The sequence below is a fragment of the Carcharhinus amblyrhynchos genome, chromosome 9, assembly GCF_965287045.1.
Source record: "Carcharhinus amblyrhynchos chromosome 9, sCarAmb.v2.hapA, whole genome shotgun sequence".
Taxonomy (NCBI): domain Eukaryota; kingdom Metazoa; phylum Chordata; class Chondrichthyes; order Carcharhiniformes; family Carcharhinidae; genus Carcharhinus; species Carcharhinus amblyrhynchos.
Window position 1 is genome coordinate 73,951,273 of NC_137332.1, and position 25,229 is coordinate 73,976,501.

At 40.4% G+C, this 25,229-nt stretch overlaps 1 protein-coding gene across 3 annotated transcripts in view; it reads left to right on the forward strand.

The window, feature by feature from the left end:
• The window catches only part of tsen15 (TSEN15 tRNA splicing endonuclease subunit), a 46,503-nt gene that overhangs the window by 9,344 nt on the left and 11,930 nt on the right, over window positions 1-25,229 (forward strand). The window contains exons 3-5 of one of the 3 annotated variants that reach the window (XR_013887879.1): window positions 6,052-6,187; window positions 15,184-15,275; window positions 15,526-17,665. The exons of 1 other annotated variant lie outside the window; for it this stretch is intronic. Coding sequence is in view for 1 of the 2 variants with exons in the window: in XM_080195930.1 (XP_080052056.1) it covers window positions 6,052-6,187 (136 nt within the window). In the remaining variant the exon portion in view is untranslated. The remainder of the gene's footprint in view (window positions 1-6,051; window positions 6,188-15,183; window positions 15,276-15,525; window positions 17,666-25,229) is intronic. One more of the 3 variants, XM_080195930.1, reaches the window with a different exon arrangement.

A 25,229-nucleotide genomic window follows, 5' to 3' on the forward strand; every position in this document is an offset into this window, starting at 1 on the left:
AACTGCCTTCTTGAACTGTTGCAGTCTATGCGATGTAGATGTATAAATCCACCCACAGTGCTGTTGCGTAGGGGGGATGAAGGGAGCAATTCCAGGATTTTGACCCAATGAAGGAATGGTGATATATTTCCAAGTCAGGATGGTGAGTGACTTGGAGGCAAACTTTCAGACAATGATGTTCCCATGTGTCTACTGCCCTTGTTCACCTAGATGGTTGTGTTTGTGGGATTGGAAGGTGTTGTCTAAGGAAACTTGGCAAGTTCCTGCAGTGCATTTTGTAGATGGTACACAATGCTGTCATTGTTCGATGATGGTAGGATTGATTGGCACCCCTTCCACAAACAATCAAGTGGCCTGCTTTTTCCTCAATAGTGTTGAACTTTGAGTGTTGTTGGAGCTGCACTCATTCAAGCAAGTGGTGAGTATTCCATCACACTCCTGGCTTGTGTCTTGTAGATGGTGGACAGATTTTGGAGAGTCAGCAAGTGAATTACTTGCCACAAGATTCTTAGTCTCTGTCCTGCTATTATAACCACAGTATTTAAATGGCTAGTCAAGTTCAGTTTCTGGTCAGTGAAACCAGATGTCGATTGTGGAGGATTCAGTGATGATTGAGTCATGAAGTGATGGTTAGTTTCTCTTGTTGGAGATGGCTTGGACTTTGTGTGTTGCAAATGATCCTTGCTACATGCCAGCCCAAGCATGGATATTGTCCATGTTTTGGTGCATTTGGAAATGGACTGCTTCAGTATCTGAGGAGTTATGAATGGTGCTGAATAATGTTGATGAAGCAACCAAAGTGGCTGGGTCAAGAACACTAACCTGAGGAACTCCTGCAGTGATGCCTTGGAACTGAGATGATGGATCTCCAATCATCAGAACCATTTTCCTTTTGTGCCAGTTATGACTCCAACCAGTGGAGAATTTTCCTTCTGATTTCCGCTGATTCCAGTCCTGGTGTACCCACTCATATGCTGCCTTGATGTCAAAAGCCTCCACTTTTGCCTCGCTACTACAAATTCTAGCTAAGCAGGATAGTTTTTCTGTTCACAAATTACTTTATAAAATGTTTTCAGATCTGTTTGAGTACCAGATTTGACAAAATGTGGCAGCTATCCATATCTGGCTCAACGTCAGAGATAAACAAAATGCAAAGTATTGCAAACCTGAAACAGTAGTAGGAAATGCTGGAAATATTCAACAGGTAAGTCAGCAACAGTGGTGAGAGGAATAGTGGATGTTTCAAATGTGCACACTTTATCACAACTGGATGAACCGCTAATAAATTGAACAAAGGAAGACGAGAACATGTACCAATATACACAAAAGATCAGCCTGTAATATGCATGACTGACAAAGGGATAATGATCAAAGTACAGAAATTATATTAACTTGAGATAATAGGCACAATAAAATAAATCAAAGCTTTTAGAGGACGGAGAACGTGGGCAGATGAGGTAAGTGGTTTTGGAAGCAATAAAAACTGCAATTTGGGAAAAGCTTTATTGGGAGAAGGAAAGAAAAGCATGCTGGAACTAAGGGCACTGACCAGCATTATATTCAAATAGAGGGTCCCTACCCCCCCAACTACCACGCTTGCTCGAACTCAGGTACACTGACACATCCAACTGCTGAAGTGAAAGTGGTTGTCATTGTTGAGGTCTGAATATTAAGATTAGAGGGTTGAAAATTGAAAGATAAGGCATAGTTCCTTGATCTTGCATGCACCTTCATTGAAGCAATTTAATGGTTATAGTGGGAGTGAGATGAGGAATTGAAATGGTTAGTGACAGGGAGGAAGTTCCAGATATTCAGATCATTGCATGTGCGAGCTGTGAATTGGATATGCTGACTTCCTATCCTGAATTCTCAATAGATCTTTTCTTGCATGAAGCTACACCCTTCAAACATGAAATTGTAACTATTTACGTTATTTCATACCTTGTCTACCATTACCCGGCCCCACCCCAAAATGCTCCAAATTCAAGACCGGGGATCTTGACGCCAATTGTAACAGTCCTCCTGAGATTGGACTACAGATCATAGAACTAGAATGGAAATGAGGATTTCCTGGCCAGTTTAGTTTTATAACTAAATCACCAGTGGCAAGGAGATGAGATTGAGCAGCATTTTTCATTTATTGAGAGCATAATAGGGAATTCCAAGAGTAAAATAATTTTCTAAAGGCTAGGAGGAACTATGCAAGGATGCTGCATAGAACTCTGTTTTGTGATCAGTCTACAAATGTTTTGAGGATAGAACAATGTTATACAGGGCAGCAGCATTCTTGGAGCATGATAGGTATCAGTATTCAGCATTCATCCCGATGAAAGTCAGATATGATCTGTTTGTCTTTGAATTTTTCCATGTTGAATTTTGCATATTTAAACTGTTGAAATGCAAGTGTTGGTCTGTATGAAAGGTCTGTTCAATGGAGATTGCCTTGTATGTCTAACTTTACTCTTTTGAAGCCATTTGCACTGAACCACATCAGCGCATTTAGCATGTATGCACAAAATGTGTAACGTACTTCTTAAATTCCGTGCAGAAGCTTTGCTGAAATGATCTGGTTGAAAGAGACCCAGACTCTCTGATACACTCAAAGTACAATATATAAAAAAAAGTTTATTAGATTGGCACCACTTAAAAGTCAGCAGAACATTAAACTACCTACTGGAGTACAAGTGAGAGAACGTCATGGTCAGACTGCAGTGCTCTTGTCAGACATCATGTTTATGGAGACGTAAGAGCACTGAAGTGCAGAGATCAACCACAAGGCTTTCTCTAATCTTCCAGCACTGTAATAGTAAGCAGCACTGAGGTGATGCTGCATTGTCAGTGGTGCTTACTTTTGAATGAGGTGATAAACTGGGACACTGTCATCCTGCTTAGGTGGAAGTAAAGGATCTTGTGACGCTATTCAAAGAAAAACAAGGTATCCTCACCAGTATTTATCCCTCAACCACTATCACTGAAATAGGCGACCGGATCATTTCTTTAATTGTTGTCTTCAGAGTATGATTTCAAATTGGGTGTTTTGTTTCCTACATGATTAATGTATTTCATTAGTTATGAAGTGCATTGAACTGTCCTACAGTTGTCAGACATTATGTACATCCTAGTCATTTTCTTCTTTGTGGCGGCCTGGACTTTATCAGCCTGCACAAAAAGTATTCGAGAGCTGATTTTATGGAGCTATATAATATTGTTCATCTGGAACTGGAAGGGCGCAGAGGAGGTTTACCAGGATGTTGTCTGGTATGGTGGGAAGGTCTTATGAGGAAAGGCTGAGGAACTTGAGGTTGTTTTCGTTAGAAAGGAGAAGGTTGAGAGGTGACCTAACTGAGGCATACAAGATGATCAGAGGGTTAGATAGGGTGGATAGTGAGAGCCTTTTTTCCCCGGATGGTGATGGCTAACATGAGGGGACATAGCTTTAAATTAAGGGGTGGTAATTTATAGGACGGATGTCAGAGGTAGGTTCTTTACTCAGAGGGTAGTAAGGGCGTGGAATGCCCTGCCTGCAGTAGTTGTGGACTTGCCAACTTTAAGGGTGTTCAAATGGTCAGTGGATAGGCATATGGATAACATTGGAATAGTTTAGGCTAGAGGGTCATTAGATTGGTTCCACTGGTTGGCGCAACATCAAGGACCGAAGGGCCTGTACTGCGCTGTAATGTTCTATGTTCTTCCACAATAACCCAGGGGAGAAAGTCAAGGATTCAAATTTTAGGAACCAGTTTCATGAAGTTCTTGACAAGCAGTGTAATCGATACTTGGAATGGACTTCTGGGCAGAGTGACAGATCTCTGGAATTATTTAACATGAATGCAGGAATGAGGGAAATGTGGGATAGTATTGGATGAATGAATTAAGATGGGCCAATGATATTCCTCATCCGTAAGTCTGTTGTGGTGATCTTTTGCAGAAGCATCCAGCAAATATTTGTTGTGGTGTAACCATCCATCTTGGCATCTTAGGTGGAAATGTCTGATAGTTTTCCTCCCCATTCAACTGAGGGAGAAATCGCATCCATTAACCCTTGTTAAGTTTATCTTAGGAGGCGGAAGGGGAGGCGATGTGACTATTCTATCTAATTGAATTCTGATCATTACAACATGTGTTGCCATTTTAGAGTTGAGTGTTTGTCACCTGCAGCACATGGCACCCTGATATAGCTGAAGTAATCAGGGGAGATGAGCAAACAACTTTGAGAGAATTGATTTTGATACTGAATTAGTTCAGAATCATTTGCATTGCTATCTTTTCACAACTATTAGACCGAAATGGCAGGGTTTCAGTGCTCACAGTTGTGTGACATTCTTCTGTTGGAAGCAGCATTTAACACTGCACAGTTTTTGAGTGACAAGAAACACTTTCGCAGCCATATTATTATCTTTTGTGTTTGGTATTTTTATGACACCGTAATCCTTCTGTTCTCCTGTACATTAGAATCTGCTCTATCTCGAATGCTCTTTGCAAAGTACTGAAGTTGTCAATCTTTCTAACCACTGCAACCTTCATGGAAAATGTTTGAATGTAACGTGAAGCCTTAAGAAAATAAGGTGTGCTTGTCTGGGCTTTGTCACAGCAAGAACCACTTTTGCCTGGGCTGACTAAAATAGAAGGCCTAACACCACCTGATAATGCTTATGTCCTTAGTTCCAAAATGACTGTTACGAATTTGTTGTTTTTTACATTTAGCATTGCTTGCTGTGTGTAAACCCAGTGAAAAAGTGTTGTGAGCAGGAGCACCAAAATCCCTGTGTGTTTCTTATAAAGACTGTAATGGTGTAGCATCAAAATGTTCCCCCTCAAGTCTTCTCCATAATCAAATTGCTGAATAAATCCTGAAAGTAGTGAGTCAAAGACAACGAAGATGCAAATTGGCAATATTTAGAAGGACAAATTAAGGGGCAGGCTGGTTAAACTTGGATTGCATGGCCCCTTAAGTTGGGCAGCGGAAGAGGGGTTACGGAGCAGGTGGCTGATCTGAACAAGGTGTTTAAAATGTTAAGATTTGATTAAGTGAGTACAGGTGCTTGGATGGGGTGGAGGGAGAGGAATGGAAAATAGAATGAGGGACGCGATCTTAAAAATAGAGCCAGTCAGTTTGAGGGAAATCAGAAAACAATTTATCACGCTGAGGGTTCTGCAAATTTTCTCCCCGTGCTACGGATGCTGGGTTAGTTGAAGCTTGCAGGACTAAGCTTAATAGGTTGATGGGTGTGACTATCAGGAGATACGAAGGTAAGGAGCGTAATTGGAACTGATGCGCAAATCAGCCATGATTTAGTTGAATTGGGGAGCGCCTTCACAATCTCAGAATTGTTCCAGTGCAGAAAAAGGCCACTGGGTCCATCAAACCTGCAACGATGACAATCCCACCCAGCTCCTATTCTGTAACCCCACATAATTTTCCTTGCCCTAATTTGTCGCTGTAACACTAAGGAGGAATGTATCATGGCCAATCAACCTAACTTGCACATTTTTGGACTTTGGAAGGAAAGCAAAGCAACCAGAGGAAACCCACTCAGATACAGGAAGAATGTGAAAACTCCACGCAAACCCCAGGCTAGACTTGAACCTGGATTGCTGGCGCTGTGAGGCAACAGTGCTAACAAGTCTGTCACCCCAAATGTAGTTTGGAATATGATTTTCAAATCTGAATCTTGTAATCACTTAATATTTTAATTTTTCTCCTGACCAATATTCTTTTCCCTTTAATGCAATTGTTGATGAGAACAGAATTGTCTATACTTAGCACAAAACTGATATTCTTGTTTGGAGATGCAGAGGCAATAGTTGTTTGAAATGGAAAAGATGTAAGTAGCAAATTAAACTTGAGGTTTTTCCAAGGTTGAACTTGATCACCACATTAAAGGTAAATAGAATGAGATACATCTTGCAGCTGGCTTTGATGCTGACATTACTTACCAAATGTGGAAAATTATTGTTCTCATATTTCCCTTTTATGCAAAGGTTTCATTCTGAGGAACAGGTGATTGCTATCTTTGTTTTTAAGCTAACCCATCTCTTGTGCTTTTGAAGCCAGGAACTGGAAAGATGTGACGTACAAGGGATCAGAAGAGCTTCAGTTGATCTATCTACAGGGTTGCCCAGGAGAGCAAGAGGAAATGGAAGTGGTAGTGCCAATGCCAGTTCATATGACATTGAGTCATGAAAGGTGAGGAGTTGCTCTGAAACTAGGCCTACTGGTGAATTTCTCTCCAAATTTGTGAGTGTGACAGGGTGGCAGATCGTACGTTGCATTAGTGGGTAGTCACTTGCTCGTTCTATATGTATTGTACAAACGTCTGCGCCAGGTAACTAACTTTATAATGTGAGACGAACAAACAGTTGCACGTCCTTGCTAGTGCCACAAAAAGCTGGACGCAAGACCACAAGCTGCAGAGAGTAGATAGTCCCAGGAACTGGAGAACAGAAAATATCTCAAGTACAGTAAAGCCAAAGAAACAAAGGATAAGACGTTGAACAAGGTGTTGTTCAGTGAAGTTAAAATAAGCTGCAGAGAGAGAATTATGAATTAAAGGGACAGTTGCAGGAACCAGTTTTAAAGTTGGTCATATGAGAATGAGGTTTTATTCTAAGTGATCGAATGGTCAGTGCCTTTAACGAAGCCTGCAAAGCAGTGGTGTTCTGTTGCCATGCTTGGGTATCTGAAGGATTGTACAAGAAGCTTGAATGCGTGTGGTGATCTAGGGCAGAGGTATAGTGAAAGGAGAGGTTGAAATCCTGGAGGTGGATCCTTTTGTGAAGGCATCTAAGAGGAAGCATTGTTTTGAAGAAGATTCCAAGGCATGTTCTTAGAGTGCAGAGATAAGAAACCCTCATATGGAAGAAAGAACTCCAAGGAACCCAGTTTGCTCACAGTGTGACAAGCTTCAAGAGGGTATTGATGAGAAATCCACAAAAATTGTATTTGTAGAAACCCTACAGTGCAGAAGGAGGTCATTCCGCCTGTCGAGTCTGCACCGACAACAATCCCACCCAGGCCTTAACCTCATAACTCCACGTATTTACCTCAGTAATCCCTCTAACCTACGCATGCCAGGACATTAGGGGGCAATTTAGTATGGTCAACCTAACCCACACCCATCTTTTGACTATAGGAGGAAACCTACGCAGACACAGAGAATGTGCCAACTCCAGACAGACAATGACTCGAGGCCAGAATTGAACCCGTGCCCCTGGTGCTGTGAGTCAGCAGTGCTCACCACTATACCACTGTGCCACCTTCAGATATGCTTTTGTAGTGGCGTTGCTACAAAATACTTAATGACTTCCCAGGCAGTCCTTCAAAATGAGCCAGTTTTATTGGGTGGCATCTGTAATTTGGTTTCAGATAGTGTGCCCTGACCAACTTTATTTCATATGGACTGTGCTTAGAACATTATACAGTTGATATTGTAACTTATTTTATCTTTACACATCTGTATATGCAACAGTGTAACTGGGATGAAGGAGTCGTGTATTATTGATGATCTTGTTTAATGAATGTTTTATTGTTAACAATTCACTGGCAATGCTGTGACTGTTCATTCATGTATCTAAACAAAAAAAAATTAAAATCTATCAGGCTGGATTCCATCCTGGAATCTTATTTGCCCAGTAATAACGTCAGCTGGGGAATCGTAATTGGGCTGTGACTTCTTACAACTCTACAGCATTAATTCTTAATTTTGCACGCTACTACCGATTATTGCAAAATTAAATTTGGGAAAGGGCCTCTGAATTTTCTGGATGTAATGGGGGTACAAAAATCTGACAGCTTCTCATCATTTTGCCTCATTGCCATGCAGAAAATTCTTGATGTACCCATAGGACATGGTGCCCTGAGAGAACTTCTGCAACACTAAGAAGTAACACTGGTGTTGAAGAGAAATGCAAGCTAGCAGTTTTTCGCCGGATGAAACCAATTTCTGAAAGACTTGACCTTGACTGCTGAGGTTTTATGTTTATGAATTTAATTGATTGTAACATTTCCACTGAGAATTAAGTACGAGTCCTAGAAGTGAACAGAAGTTCACAGTGGTTAGAAAAATGCCCGGTGACAAAACATAGATTTAAAAAATTCTAATTCCAAATACTTTCCACTCTGTGAATATCTTGAAGTTTCAGCACTATCTTCCAACTGTGCAATCCAAATCAATATTATACTGAGTGTATAATTGTCTATTTTAGTCTAGGCAGTGAGGATCTCAGATATGCTTTGTAATGGAGTTGTTGCGATATAATTATTGACCTACTAGGCAGTCCTTCAAAATGAGCCAGTTGGAAATCCTTTTATCATTTGTAAGTTTGACCATTTTTATATTAACTGGAATATTTTGTTCTTGTTAGAATAGATTATGAAGTAATATTGTGGAAGTTTGATTTATTTAGTTAAAACAAAAGGAGAACATTTTTAAAAAAGAAATCTTTTACCGTATATAATTAAAAAGGTCTTCTGGGGCAGGTTCTACTTGAGATCGATACTCTATATTGTAGAAAGATACCTTTGTTCGTATCACCTTTTTTGTCGTCATTCTTCATGGTGCTGCATATTTCACAGCAACAATGATGGGTTTTTCTATAAATGTCAGATTTTTGAAGAGGGAATTGATGTAGTTTTCTGTTGAACTGTCTGAATTTTAGCTCCTGTGTATTGAATTGCTGATAGAACGTTATTCGCCCTAAACAACTTAACTGCATTCAGAGCAGAAACAGGTACTGTTTGGGTTTTCATTGCTACCACCTGCTGCCATGTGTCCTTCTCTAGGTGGGCAGAAAGGACAAACTGTGTTGCAGAATGTCCTAGTCCATTAAATAATAAGTAGGTGCACCACTCTTTTTCACACTTACTTCCTTTCTGTCTTACTCGAGGAACCTTTTCTTTTATTTTCTCCTTTTATTTCTGTCACTCTCTCTGTCACTCTCTCTGTCACTCTCTCTGTCACTCTCTCTGTCACTCTCTCTGTCACTCTCTCTGTCACTCTCTCTGTCACTCTCTCTGTCACTCTCTCTGTCACTCTCTCTGTCACTCTCTCTGTCACTCACCAGTCTGGTTGGGAGCTAAGTCAACTGAGTGGCATGTGAAGTCCGGTCCTCTTGTGATCACATGCTTTGTGTCACCTTGAGACCTGGTTTCATGCTGTTTCTGGTGTAGATGCGCAAGCTACCAATTACTGCAAAGCTTGAAGAATCCACTGTTCTGTGTGGTTTATTATGTTAATCCACTGTTCTGTGTGTTTTAAACGCTGGAATATCAAACTCAGCAGTGTATCCGTTTATATGAAGTAATGACAAGAGAAAACAGGCTTGGGGAGAGTGTTCGCTTGGTGCTGAAAGCTGGATCCATTCAGGCTAACCATTGAATACACAGATCGTTTGTTAATGAAAATGCAGGAAAACTTAATGCCTCCTATAGTGTATTTGTATATGCATTAACCTTGATAAAGCGAATGCTCCCTCATCGTTATTTGCTTTCAAACAATCAGTCCATTGAGGCACAAAAACAACTTCAGAGGAATCCTATTTCTGTCATTTGAGAAGTCTGTACATGCAATGAATTCTTTCCCAGATCTCAGTAAATGGACGTTTCTTCTCCTTCAAAGAATGAAAAGGTTACTATTTTAAACTGGATAAGTGCCTACATTTAGATGCTTAGATGTGCAAAATTCATTTAAATAGTAATATGTGTGGAGCAGCCGCTTTGACTTAGTGATAACAGTATTTTCAATTATCAATCAGTTTTGCAGTAATTTATAATGAAATGCAGCTGTCAAATAGGTGCATTCTTGAAGGAATCTGTAACCTGTCTCAAGAGTTTGGCAATGCAAAGCTGGCACCAGAAAGCTATCTTTATTTAGGATAGTTTTTTAGGAAAATAAATGTAGCATTCCTCAGTTTGATAGTATGCAAGGCAACATTGTGCTTCTTCTGAACTCCTTTCCCTTATGACCTGTCCTGTAGGTATTTTATTGGTTCTAATGGCTCGATTAGTTAGACTATGCTGGAAGTATATTTTTGTACTATACATAAAAGACAGTATGTTGATATTCTGTGGGAACTAAGCCATATCCAGTGCCTGAGCCAAACAGGTTAGAAGGCAATGGGATGGATGAGAGGGGAAGCAGATGAGAGAAGGAGTGGGATAGGGCAGGAGAAGATATAGCAACAGAAGATAGTGAAGGACTGAACCAGGCTCCATTCCTTCAAGGGCAGTGGAGGGGCAGATTTTGAAGGGGCAGTAGTGAGCTTGGGCCAGTTTTCCTTTTGGAAAAGGGAAGCTGTTCTGGGTTAGATTTGGGTAGTGTGTATATGTGTGTGCATTTGAGTGTGTCCCCACTTCTCCAGTGGGTGGAGGCCAATTACTGAGCATGGTTAGGGATAGACATAGTGGCAGAGTTCAATTCGGGCATGTGCGTGGGACGGTCATCTTGAGTAGGAAAGGAAAAGGTCACATTTATGCAGGAAAGAGCAATACATAGAGAGTAAATGGAAAAGTTATTTCTTTGGAATGGGAGAAGGCTGAGCATCATTATTGAGTGTTTGGAGCAAGAAGTTGGAGCAAGACAAGAATGTCTTTGCTGTCTGGAAATGTATTAGTAGACCAGTTTTGTCCTCTGGAGATTGCAGGTTCTCGCTAAATGGCCAGAGTGCTTAGATTACTATGGAAGGATGTATTTATACTATATTTACACAATATAATACATCCATTGGAAGCAATACAAATGGTGGAGAGAACTGAATTTGCCCTCAGTGGATAAGGGAATGTTCAAATTTTTCATTAAGTGGGTTGAAGGATGAATTACTTCTAGGATTTCTCTACCAGGAGGTTTAGATGTGGATGGGGCATGGTGGCTGCTTGATATTATGGTTGGTTTGGGGGAGAGTGGGACGTAATGTATTGGCTCGAGGGCTTTGGATTTCTCATTTTTGGGGTGATGCTTTTGTTTGTACATTGATTTCCTTTCAAGGAGAAGTCCATTATTTCCTGCAGTGTGGAGAGTGGCGAATTTATGGAGGAGGCATACGTACTTATGGAAATTGGAAAAGTTTGTTTCAGAGTCTAGATCAGCATTCAATAAGTGTCTTAAGTTATTTAAATCTCCAACACTTTAAAAACAAACAAAAAACCACGTGCTGTAGGCTGCAAGATTCCTAACTGAATCTACTATCTAGAACGTCAAGGACAGCAGACATGTGGGAACATCACCACCTAGAGGTTCCCCTCCCAAGTCGGTCAGTCATCCTGATTTGGAAATATATCACTGTCCCTCACTGTAACTAGATGTAAGTATTGGAATTTCCACCCTAACAGCAGTGTGGGCGTACTTACACTAAATGGACTGCAACAGTTCAATCCCTACCACCACCTCAAGGGCAAGTAGGAATGGGCAATAAATGCTGGTCTAACCAGCAATGTCCATATCCCATAAAATGAATTTTAAAAAGTACTTAATGCATAATCTGAGATTGTATATTATGGTAAATTATTTGGACATGGTACACCAGAAACAAACTGGAATACTGTCCACCAGGCACCCCTGGATAACGTGATCCATAATTGATTCTTTGCTGTCCACTCTAGGCTGCTGAAACTAATTGTACCACTCCAACTGCTGCCCCAGCTGAGACCAATTGGGAATGGAACTGGGGACCTCTCATGCAAAAATGTTCTACAAGTACAAATCAGCGGCTGTGGTGCTTTGTGCAGTTTAAATCCACACACTCTGAACTTACCGATTAATTGATATGGGAGTTCTTTTGGGGCTAATCAGCCCAATTGGTCTATGTTGATTTTTATTTTTCAACAAGCCTCCTCTCACCTTACTTATCCTTTTGTTTCTCCTTACTTGTATACTTCAGTGAAAACTAAATAAAACCATCTATTAACAACACGCACTCCAGGTAGCAGCAGGTATCACATTCTCAGCATTCCAAGGAAAGACACACACATTTGTGTTCGTCATTTGTCGTCATTGACTTCATTGGAGTCATTCAGCTCAATGTGCAGGATCTCAGAACCCCCGTCACCCTCCTGTATTCTAGCAGTATGTGAGGGGCCGTTTCCTTGGAGGCCTGTTGAGTCAGGACTTTTCCAGACTTGAGCTTTTCTCATCTCTTTAGCTATGATCTGGCTCACAATGTAAGTTGAGGCAACCCTGGTAATATGCATCTTAGTTTTTTTAACTTATTCAGCTCACTAACTTTAAAAGGTGGTTCCTCTGAAGTTATTGCCCATGTACCTGTAAACAAGCTATTTAATCAAAGTTTCTTTTGGAATTTTGTGAGGTACTGATGGCCAGGGTGCTTATTTAGAATGTAAATGAGCTTGTTCCATTATGTAATGCTACTTTATATGGATTTAGACATGGGCCTCATATTTGTTTTGGTTTAGGAACTTGTTAGTCTGCACAAAGTTTGGTAACCTGCCTTTTTGACTTGCGATTTTAGTCATGTGCGTTTTAAGTTTCAAGAACTGTTTAGTTTGACCATTTTTACCATTTGAGGAAATGGGAATATTCTGAATTGGGTAAGTTTTTAATGTTATTTTAGCGTTTTCCTGGGGTCTGTGGTAAATCGAACTGCTGAATGCAGCCCCTTGTGACGTGCCACTGCTGGACTAATCACTGGCACCGTAACCTCAATTCTTTCCTCAGTAATATGCAGTGCAGTTTTTAAGATGCATTATATGTACTCTGTGTATCGTATGCTTGAGAGATATTTTGCAATAGCTCTTAAGATCTTATGCCTTCAGCTCTTGGGCAAGTATTTTAAAGACAAATGTAGAACTGCCCATAGATGGGGTTGGAGAATGTGTTAAATTGAGACAGTGCACTCTCTAGTACCTGAGAATCTGGCTTAGAAAGTGTAATTGTTTTATCCTGCCCACATGCTTCCACTCATAAGCCTGAAATTATAGAATATTCCCACAGTTTGCGAGTAACTTTGTAAGTATATGTTCTTTTTAACATCTTATTCTGAATCATAATTGCTCCAACATTAGTCATCTCAGCCTCAAGCTCTGGAATTCACTCCCTACACCCCTCTGTCTTGCCTGCTTCCTTTAAAACACTTTTTAAACCTTTGACCAGGCTTTGGTCATCTGATCTAATAACTCCTTATGTGGCTCGGTGTCATACTTTGTTTTATAATGTTCCCATGAAACGTCATGGGACATTACATTAAAAATGCTATTTATTCTTTCATGGGATGTTGGTGTCTAGGCCAATATTTACTGCCCATTGCCAATTGCTCTACAGAAGGTGGTAGTGAGCCGTTGCAGTCGGTGTGGTGTAAGTACTCCCACAGTGCTTCCTGGGAGAGAGCATCAGGATTTTGACCGCATGACAATGAAGGAGTGACAACATAGTTCCAAGTCAGGATGGTAAATGGCTTTTGATGGGAAATTGCAGGTTGTGGTGTTCTTATGCATCTGATGCCCTTGTCCTTCTAAGTGGCAGAGGTTGTGAGTTTGTATGGTGTTATTGAAGGAGCCTTGGTGAGTTTCTGAAATGCATCCTGCAGTGGTACTGCTGCCATTGTGGAGGTTGTAAATGATGAGCGTAATGCCAATCAAGCGAGCTGCTTTGTCCTGGATGGTGTCAAGGACAATGGATGGCAATATATTCCCAAGTCAGGATGATGAGTGTCTTGGAGGGGAACTTCCGGATGGTGGTGTTTTCATGTATCTGGTGCCCTTGTCCTTCTAGATGATAGTGGTCATGACTTGATGCTGCATAAGGAGCCTGCTGCAGTGCATCTTGCCACTGAAGCTGCTGCTACTGTGCATCAGTGGAGGAAGAAATGAATGTTTGTGAATGGGGTGCCAATCGAATGAGCTGATTTTGTCCTGTGTGGTATCAAGCTTCTTGAATGTTTTTGGAGCTGCAGTTTTCCACGCAAGTGCGTAGTATTCCATCACATTCCTGACTTGTGCCTTGTAGATGGTTGACAGACCATTGGAAAGTTAGGAAGTGAGTTACTTGCTGCACTATTCCTAGCCTCTGACCTGTTTTTGTAGACACGTTATTTATATGACCAGTACAGTTTATTTCTTAGTCAACAATAATCCTCAATGTTGATGTTGGCGGATTCAATGATGGTAATGTGCTTTTACTGCTTACACGTTTTTGGTACTTCGCTGAGTAATGGTCTTCTATTTACCTAACAGCACTGTATTTTCCTATCTCGAGAGCACAAATTTGGTGAAATCCATTTTGTTTGCTCCACTCGAAAAAATCAATTAGATCCTCCTGTTCAAATTGAATATTAGGCTTCTTCAATAACTAAACCACATCTGTTTCTATGGATTTGGTTTGTTTAATGCAGTGTGGCCTTGCAATTGATATGCAACGGTTTGAGCTGGGCAATTTCCTGAATTGTTGGAATAAACTATGATCTGCATTCAGTATGAATTCAGTTTGGACATGTTCTGTTACCTCAGCCGATACTATCACCTCATTCCTTGCACTTGCTTGAATTTATAAAAAGCAAGGAAGAGTACAATGCAGCCATAGAGAGAGAAGTGGAAGGGAAGTTCCACATTTAACTACTTAATGTTAACAACTCTATTACGAATTGGAGGGCCTGTTAGCTCAGTAGGCTAGATGGGTAGTGGTGGATCAGTATTATGGGGTTCAATTCCCATTCTAGCTGAAGTAGACTTGAGGTCTGCCTTGTGAGATAGTCATAACATAAGCTGCGTTTCAGCAGCTCTCAAATAATCTGAAGAAGAAGAATGAAGGATACTGAGCTATTCACCTTGTTTGCTGAATCGGTTAGCAAAATAACCAATTACTTTGATTATTTGGATTCTCTAAGTTGAGTAATCCGATTATTTTACCGCTTTGGAATTTAGAAGAAAATTCTTAATTAGAGTCCTGCTTTTTGAAATCATTAATGCAAGCTTCCAAGGAGGTATTTTTCTTTTTACATAATTCAGTTATTTGGCTAATACTAGCTAAGTATGAGTGTGCAATATTTAGAAAGGCATTAAATTGAACGATTCCTGCTTCAATATTTGACACAGTGAATACAGGACTTATGAGGACTTGGAGCACAAGAGTTGGTTGTTGTAATGTATTCACTTGGGGAATAGCTGGCATTCAGTTTTACTCGTCAGATACTGGGTATGTATTGTTGGAATGTGACCCATAATGTTTTTATATTCAGCAAGCTTCTTCTCAGGATTGCGCTGAACCGGTGGTTGAACAAGGCTGAAAAGGTGCTTCAGGCACTGCACAAGGAGGAAGAGCAGCAGCAAGGTTAATCTCTTAGCTTTTCATCTGCGTTAGAAATATTTCGCAAACACTGTGCAAACTTTACATAGCAGATGACCTGTGCAATTTTTGCACGCCGTCAATTATTTAATTTTGCAGTTAAATGAGACATTCTGTGGTATTTGAAAAATGCACCAAACCATAAATGATTGAAGCTGACCAGTTAATTGCTGTCCAATTAATCTTGTGTACATATTCTTTCTCCCTACCCCCACCAACTACCACATGTGGATAGAAATGTAATGCTGGGCCAATGTTAGAAATAAGTCCCTGTGAGCAAGTTCTTGTGGAGCACCAATGAAACAAACCTGGGAAAAGATGTTTCATCCTCCTTTTGAAGTAGGACTTGGTTTGCAGAAATAAAGGTGACTTTTTAAAAAAATGTCTCCATGCATGTAAGTACATACAATAATCCACCGTGGAATGGAATTTTCACATTGTACTGCTGTGTATCCTTTTTCTTCTTCAAATGTTAACCAGAGCAACTGAATTCTAAAAGGCAGTAACATTGCTAGACTATTGATGGTGGCTGGAAGTTGATAATTGTAACCAGTCACAAAGCTCACTGAAAGAAAGCTAAATGATATGATTGGTGAATAGATTGGTACTTGCTTACAAACCAGCAAGATGTTTTTTTTTCACCTTTCATTTGATTCATTCAGAAATAAAATATCTGAAATTACTCATTGGAAAAAATGTATATGCTGGAGTTCCAGCAGCAAAACAAATGTAAGACATTGGGGAGTGTCAGCACACAACATGTGGAAATGGGACAGAAGCTATCTGTCGTGTCATAGTGGGCCAAATGGCCTCTTTCTCTGCTGTATCATTCCACGTGTCATGTTTGGTTGCATATTCAGCGTAACCTCCTTACTGTTATTGGCTTTGGAGCTTTAGTCCACAGAAGTTCTGGCAGCAAGGAATGCAGTATGTTAAACATAAGTTATAGCACTTCAGTATTGAATGGACACCAGAAGTTATGTTGCAGATTTCCACTTTGCCGATTTTATTATCTATTTCCTTCTATATATCTGATGTAATTATCAGATTAAGTAGCAGGATGAACAGGTTATGGCATTGTTATAGCATTGATTTAATTCAACATATACTGCAGCATAAATGGGAATAAAAGCATCATAAACGCAATTTATTCATTATGCATTTCAAAGCACAGCAGCATAAATCAAGTCAAATATAATATCAGCAGTATTTTGGAACACTTTTTTTTAAAGAAAGACCAATATCATACAGGACACTAGTTAGATCGCAGCTGGAATATTGTGTACAGTTCTAGGTGCCACACTGTAGGAAGGATTGGAGAGAGTGCAGAAGAGATTCACAAGAATGGTTCCAGAAATTAGGAAAAAATGGAGAAGTTGGGACTGTTTTCTTTGGAGAAAAGGTGAAGAGAGGAGATTTAATAGAGGTATTCAAAATCACGATAGAGCTGACAGAGTAGACAAACTGTTTCTGCTTGTAAAAGGAGAGTGAGAGGGCACAGAGTTAAAGTGACTGGCAAAAGAAGCAAATGTGATACAAGAAAAAAAGAGCTCCCTGACACAGGGTAGTTTGGGGTCTGGAATGCACTGCCTGGAAGTGTGGTGGAGGCAGGTTCCCTCAAGGTATTCAAGAGGGCATTAGGTGATTATTTGAACAGAAACAACGTGCAAGGGTATGAGGAAAAGGCAGGAGAATGGCACAAAATTGTAATGCTCATTTGGCGAGGCAACACAGACAAGATGAGCCGAATGGCCTCCTGCGCCATAATGATTGTGTGATGCTGTAGCCTTCCATTTCTCTATCTGTTTTAATATTTGGAAAATTCTATATTTACATTGGTAAATGAATTGAAAATCTTCCCTGGGATGGAACACTCACCATGTATTTTAATTCTCCAATGTATGGGGGAGTATTGTTTCAGGGAAAAACCTTAATCTTCTCCTTGGCAGCTATGTATCACATTAATTGATTCAAAGTGATGAATTGTGAAAAAACTGTTCAAAACAAATTTTGTGACGACCTTTGTCGCCTGAAGCAGAACAGTAAGGATAATCTTTAAAATGTCTGTGGAATCTGTAACTATTTTTAAGAATTTTTGAAAAAGACTTTGAAGAGTATTACTTGTGAAATACTCTATGCAGACACTTTGACCATTTTTAATACTCAAAAACATGTCTACCAAGTGCTCTTACTTAGAGACAAAGGACTGTATCTCAAACTTATTAAGACACTCGCAGGTAAGGAAACAACTGTTAGACAATAAATTAACTTATTTCTTCCAAACTAGGCTGACTGCCTGAAAAACACATGTACCACCCATTCTGGTGAAGTTGACTGGGCTGTTGGAGCCGATGGATGAACTCAATGTTTTCTTGGTACGAAGGTGGATCTCCCATGCCCTCTTCTATTATCATGGGCCGCATCAGGCCAGTCAAGTCTTCACTGGGGTTTGTCTCAAGATGTCCAGTTTAGTCCCCTCTCTGAGCCCTTCTGGCATTTCTCTGGCTTTCAGCCAATCGGAGCACAGCATCCAGTGAGGTTTGGCCTGGTCATCCTGGGTGTATGTATTCCCTTTCACAATGTGGTTAATAGAAGGGAGCATGGCTGAAACTGGAGAATACGCAAACATAAAAGCAAAATACTGTGGGATGCTGGAATCTGAAACAAAAATAGAAAATGTTGAAAAATCTTAGCAGGTCTGATAGCATCTATGGAGATAGAATAGAGCCAACATTTTGAGTCGAGATGACCCATCTTCAGAGCTGGTGAAGATCTCTGATGAAGGGTCATCCAAACTCAAAACATTGGCTCTATTCTCTCCCCACAGTTGCTGAATACACAAATATATTGTCTTTCTCTATTCTTCTGGCTGGGTATGTCTTGATGGGTTTTGGATCATAATGACTCCCCCATTATTAAGCTCAAGCATCTCTGTTCAATACGCAAGACAGGCCTGGGTGGGCCCCTGTTGGCTTTTGACAGACAAGATCTTGTCCGTGTTCCATTAGGCCTTTTTGCTTGCAGAAGCTGTTTAGCTTTGGAATTATTAAAAGTGTCCAACTTTATGTTGGGCTGAGTTGCTCAGCCACTTGGCCACAAGAGTTTGCACAAATTGTAGTGGGATCAATTGCAGTTTTCTTGGATAATAAATAATGGTCCATGTGACCTGGCAATCTTTGACCGAGGAGCAATACCAACTGGAAGAAAGTTATGACCAGAAGCCGTGTGACTCGTATGCAAAGGAGTGCTACAAGCACAAAGAGCTGGTGGATGAAGGCTATCAGTTCACAGATGCAGACACAAAGAGAAAGCTGACAGATAGAAAGGACAACACACAACTTCTGAGGAGAAGCAACAAATCATTCTTAGGAAGGGATCAGAAAAGACCGCAGGACATATCGGAGGCACTGTGCGAGCAGGTTAAAATAGCCTAAATCCTGGAAAGCTGTATGAGCATTCAGATGTTAAAGTGCTGGGTGTTTCCCCAGAAGCGGCTAAACCTCGAACCAGCTTATTATTGATTGATCAATAGAAAATTAACTTTAGAGAGCTGCACCTACTTGACTGTCACAATCAGAAGTAGGGATTGTTCGTAGAAATGTATCTTGCTGATGATAATTGGACTCTTGAAACTAAAAGGTGAAAGCTGTGTCAGATAGGACTTTTCTCCTGCCCTGCGTGAATAAAGAACAGCCTATTGTGGAACTGTGTAGCTATATGGTGCCACATTTGTGCAAACGAAAGCTTGTGGTCAGACATATCTTCTGTTGTATCAAGTATTTAAGTTAAAATTTACCTCAAGGTATCATTTGCCTGTTAATACCGTGAGAAATTTTTATTGGCTTTGGTTTGTGTTGATGTAAAAACTACAAAAAGTGAAATCTTGTTGGAGATTTGCTCTTTGAGGTCAATCAGTAAATTTGGTTATTTTGGTTTATGGGTTCCCCATGGGGATTTTAACAATCTTTAGATCTCTGAAGATCCAATTACTGGTCCATTAAAGTAATCTGAACTTAGCACACACAATAGGAGCACAAACCTCTTATACTCCAAATGTGCCTGCTCACCTATGCAGAGGGAAATTGGACACGGGGTATGCATTTATAATGCATGTTTAATTTGTTGGAATCTGTGCCTTTGGATCTTTGCCATTGCTAATTCATCAGTACCTAGTAAAGGTTATATTTTTAATTCTAAGCTTCCTAATGTAAGTACCTTGTATAGTACTATCTGCTTGTTGGTTGCACTGGCCTTTGTGTTTAAGCCAGTGTTTCATTTGGGGAGAAGCTCGCAGTGCTTTATTGTTTTTGTCGGAGGTCCGACTCTGGTTACAACAAAACACATTGATTTATGAATATTTCTGCTGTAAAATCATTATCTTTAACATGGCTTGAACTGTTTATAATGGTTATCAATCCTGATCAGTTATTAGCCTCACTTTTTTGGGGCTGAAAGCTATATACGTATCTACTGGGTATTGAGTACTGCTGAATAATGGTTCAATCATGTGCAACAGCTTGCTGTTCCCCAGAATGCAATGGTGGTAGGGTCACTGAATAGTTTTAAGGCTGACTGGAAAGATTCTTGATCGACAAGAGAGTCAAAGGGTTTAGAGAGTAAATAGGAAAGTAGAGTTGAGGACTCAATCAGATGAGCTTACCAAATGTTGGAGGGGCTAAATGGCCTACTCCTGCTGCTTATTTGTACGTTTGTAATTATGTCCAGTCTTCCCAGCCAAGTTTATTTCTGGCTTATTAGACTATATGATTCGTGTGCATACTAAATTCATTGGAGGATGCTGTTGTGTATATATCATGAAGCTTCACACATGTCCGAGCTGCTGTTGCAAAAACATAACATGAGTTTGCAAGGCATCTGCAGCACAAAAGCGGACCTTTCAGCCCAATAGATCCATAATGGAGATGCTGCTCCACACTGAGTTCCTTAATCTTTTTATTCACACTTAATCAACACGTCCTTCCATTTCTTTCTCCCTTCAGTGCTTCTCTAGCGTTTCCTTAGTAAAGCTATGCTATTTGCCTCAAAGGCATCCAATGGTTGTGAAAAATGTAATAGAAATGCTAGTCTCTACCTCTTAAATACTCATGGTGCAGTGCTCTTCTGGCTCAAAGTGACATGAAAATATTGAAACTTTACAAGAGACTTCAGCATAGTCTGTGTTTCTTGTTTCTCAGCATGGTTTATATCGGGAGGGGGAGTCTAATTGAGGGTGGGGGGGGTTACAAAAATATTTTGTTTGAAATTAGACTAGATTTTGATGTTTGGAATTTCCAGCAGTGTTGGGTAAAGATTAATTGAGTTAACAAAACAAACTGGGAGGCCAGGTTCACCCTTCTAAATTCCAGTGAACAAAATACTGTGGTGTTGAGCAAAGGGATCAAACATGAGTAGAGAAACCAAAAGTAATGAAGGTGAACAAAATTAAATAAGCAGCAAATGGAAATTCCATTGGAGGAAGAAATAGAACTTCAAGATGGATATTCCTGGAAGAGGTGTGACAGTGAATTAAACACCAAAACAGAAACAAAATACTAGTAAATCCAAATAAATTTTATATGGTGTAAATCCCCTTTGCTCTATTAGAATTAATACCACCCTATTGTGTTGAATAATACAACTGTTTTCCTTCACACCATGCATTGAGGATGAATTTTGGTGGTGGTCAGGTACTGACATTCAATGGAAATGCTGCACAGTATATTTATATCACTGAGTGGAGCCGTACTTTTCTAAGGCCCAAGGGGCTGAATGGCCTACTGCTGTTCCGAATTGTTTATTCATATCTATGTCCACCCATAGTTAATAACTAAAATCCAGAACAAGATTTCTACACAAAATGTTATGCGATGTGACGTTCTAATCTGTCTTCCCAGCTAGGTAGGGCCCTATTTTGCTGTCTCAAAAAGTTTGACTTATGAGAATGCAATTTAATTAATGGTGATGGAGATAAAATGACAGCTAATCATAGTGCACCTCTGGTTTGATTCATTAGTGCTTTGTGAGGAGCTAATGAGCTGTTTATAATTGATATAAATATAAACATCAAAGTCTGTTAATACAATGCCAGATTTGGGAGAGCTTAGCTTAAAGACATTTGACCAAAGGACACTTTACCAGCCATGTTATGAAAATGTGAGGAACTCTGCTAAGGAGATGAAGGAACAGATTTCTGGTCAGGGAGCATAGGCCCCAAGTATACATAGGAGGCAACAAATATTAGACGTTTTGCTCTCCTGCCACTACCTCTTTGGCCTCTCAGGCAATCAACAATCACTAATCTATTTGGGAGGTGGTGGCGCAGTGGTATTGTCACAGGATTAAGTAATTAATGCTCTGGGGACCAGATTCAATTTCCAGCTAAATTTCAATTCAGTGAAAAAAAATGTCTGGTTGGGCGGCATAATGGTTCACGCTGTTGCCTCACAGTGCTTGGGATCTGGGTTCGATTCCAGCTTTGGGTGACTGTGTGGAGCTAGCACGTTCTCCCATTGTTTGCATGGGTTTCCTCTGGGTGTTTTGGTTTCCTCCCACTGTCCAAAAATGTGCAGGTTAGGTGGATAAGCCATGTCAAATGTGTGGGGTTAGGGGGCTATGGCAGAGGGGAGGGCACGTTGGGATGCTGTTTTGGAGAGTCGGTGTAGTCTTGATGGGTCTGATGGCCTCTTTTTGCACTGTAGGAATGCTGTAGTTATATAGTTTTAATCAACTTTTGACATTGCCTTCAAAATGTCCATTCACTTGTGAACAAGGCTCTTGACGTTTTATCTCTGGCTGAAACTTGTGGGCCTCTACATTTTTTTCTTCCTTTAAGGTCCTCCTTAAAATCCCTTGATCAGGCTTTTGACCAGCTGTTCTCATATTTCTTTTTGTGCCTCAGTGTCATAATGTTTGATCATTCTCCTGGTAAAGGGCCTTGGAAATTTTTACTATATTGAAGGTGATATATAAACATGAGTTGTTAATGAACCCTCTCCGCCTGCCTACACTTCCATTGCCTGCTCTGCTGAAACCGCCATGATAGTGACGTGAACCATATTCCCAAGTCGCTTATTGATCTCCTCCCTCTTACTCGTCAGACATCTCACCATGTTCCAACACTCTCACTTTCTTTAAAATCCTTCTCCAGCCTCCAATTCCTTTGCAAGATTTCCTCCTTCAGCTTCAGCACTTGTTCCAGACTCTAACTCAGCCTGTTTTGTCTTGCTCTGTATTATTACTATCTTGTAGAGATCAATAATGTTTAAAAAGATATATGAACTTCCACTTATTAGCTGCAAAATATGACAACAATATTTCACAATTTAAATTTTTTGCTGTAGCAAATGATTAAAAACACTATTAACTAAATGCTACTTTTGTTCGCAACTTGTACTTTAAATCACAAAAAGGAATGTCCTTTTATACTTATCTCCATGTAATTACTATCCTTATGGCAATCAGTCCACAATCACTTTCAGCTTCCTATGATTCATGTTCCAAAACTCACCACGTACAAACTTTGAGTGACTGGCTCCAGGTGCAACATAGCTTGTACACCATTCTGTTGGAAGACCACATCTAAGCTTGCCAGCTGTATGCACGGAAAGACTGTGAATGGACACTATCCTAACCTCATTCAGCCCAATCACTTTTTATTTGTGTCCATCTCATTAATAAGTAATTTTGCTGTTGCATTTTTAAGTGAGGTCTTCTGGTACAGTGGATAGTGTCCCTAGCTCTGAGCCAGAAGTTCTGGTTCCTTGATGGACTTAATGGCCAAGGAATATGTGTTCATAACGTGGTCAAACAGGTTGAGTGTTTCAACCTGAAAAAACCTTCCAACGTGCCAGTGGCTGGTGGTAAGAGTGGGAGAGACTCCTGGTCAGGTACGCTTAATATGGAGTGGGGCACCTCAAGCTGTAAGCTCCTGGTAACTGCCTAGCGACCTGCTCCAGGAATTACTATGGACCCAGATGAAAATCTGCTTTAGTGCACTACCATGTATGGGAAGAGAGATGGAATGGAATTCTTAAACGAAACATCTCTTTTCCCCTCCAACTTTATATTTGCACTATGCTTTCATTCCAGAACGTGTCCCACTCAGTTCTGTCTAAACATGATTTATTTCTACAATATTTTTAAGTCCACAGTAATTTGAAAGCAGTTGCTTTTGTCAAACATTTTCAGTTGGAAGCAGTAAGACATAGTATGCTTTTGTCAAATATTTGAAGCTGGAAGCATAAAGACATAGTGTAACAGAAGAAGATTCATGTAATATTTCACTAAGAGGTTTACGATCAGTCGGTAGTCTATTTAACTGCACAGTGAGCATGCCTCTTCAAGCTACTGGTTTTAATTTCAGCCTAAGGTAGCTGCTCCATAGAATATATCCACAATTGGACATTGTGCTTTGTAGAGCCCAGTGAGGCTTTGCATTCCTTTAAATGTTCTGTTTCCAGATAGGCCACTGCGTCCTGCATTCTTAATTGATGTTTAAATCCATTCTTTGATACAGGATCTGATCAATTCAGGAAGAAATCTTAAAGCCATTCATTCTTTAACTTTTACGAAGCTTCCCGGTGAATCACGACTGCGTGTGAGTTTTTTTTCCCCTTTTGAAGTTCCTAAATTGTGCTGTTTTCTTGCTCTTTATGGTTGTGACCTTTGTTTTTTTTCCCCCACCCCCGAGTTTCTTTGTAAAATGTCCTTCCCAATTCCCAGAACTTCCTGACCATCTGGAGACTCAGTCCATTGTATTGCATGCAACAGGTGTCATGGAACTGAGAACCTCTCTGATTATTCAGTCATAGAAATCATAGAAACCCTACAGTACAGAAAGAGGCCATTCGGCCCATCAAATCTGCATCAACCACAAACCGACCCAGGCTGTACCCCCATATCTCTACATATTTTACCCACTAATTTGCGCATCTCAGGACACTAAGGGACAATTTAGCATGGCAAATCAACCTAACCCACACATCTTTGGACTGTGGGAGGAAACCGGAGCACCCAGAGGAAACCCACACAGACACAAGGAGAATGTGCAAACTCCACACAGACAGTGACCCAAGCTGGGAATCGAACCCAGGTCCCTGAAGCTGTGTAGCAGCAGTGCTAACCACTGTGCTACCGTGCCACCCCATGTGGCCTCTGATTTTTATTTCACAGGGTCAGGTTTGTTCCGTTCACAGGTTCAAGTTGAAGTAAACCTCTTTCCACTCCTTTCTTAAAAAAAAGTCTATGCAATATACACTTTTCCCTGAATTAGACCTACATCAGATGGTTTTGATTTTAAACCTCTTTCTTGCTGTTCTGTTAAGTGAGACAGATTCTGCCATGGTAGATCTAAAGATATCTGCCATTAGTTAGATTTGCCCTTGCATGTTAAAGTCTAAGCTTTTAGTGAGGCATGTTCCTGAAAGCGTAAGCTATGAATGTCATAGTGATGGTACTTGGGACCTGCTTGAAGAGGGAAAGTAACCGCGTATCATCTTAATGAATCACATTGGAGGATTGTGGCAGGAACAGCGCAAGGACTAAAAAGGAAGTGTATTTTAGAGTAGGGGAATTCAATGTCAAATTAGATACAAATAGTGAGGGGGAAAACAAGATTGGTTGATGAGAGAAATTAAAAAAAATGTTTGATATTTTCCAAACTTCAATGGCAATTAATGTCTAAAGGAATTTTCTAATAAACACACACCGTGTCCAACAAGGGGCATACACACGATGGGTCGTACTGGGGCTGCTCTTGGTTGTTCGAGATTGGCCTTGTGCTTCATGTCGTTAGTGTGTGCCGATACTGGGCAAGACGACAGCTCAGTGACTATCGCTGATTGCTGTGCAGACACATGGATTTGGGCCGGTGTCTGTGGGAGTTTGCGCATTCTCCCCGTGCTTGCGTGGGTTTTCTCTGGGTGCTCCAGTTTCCTCCCA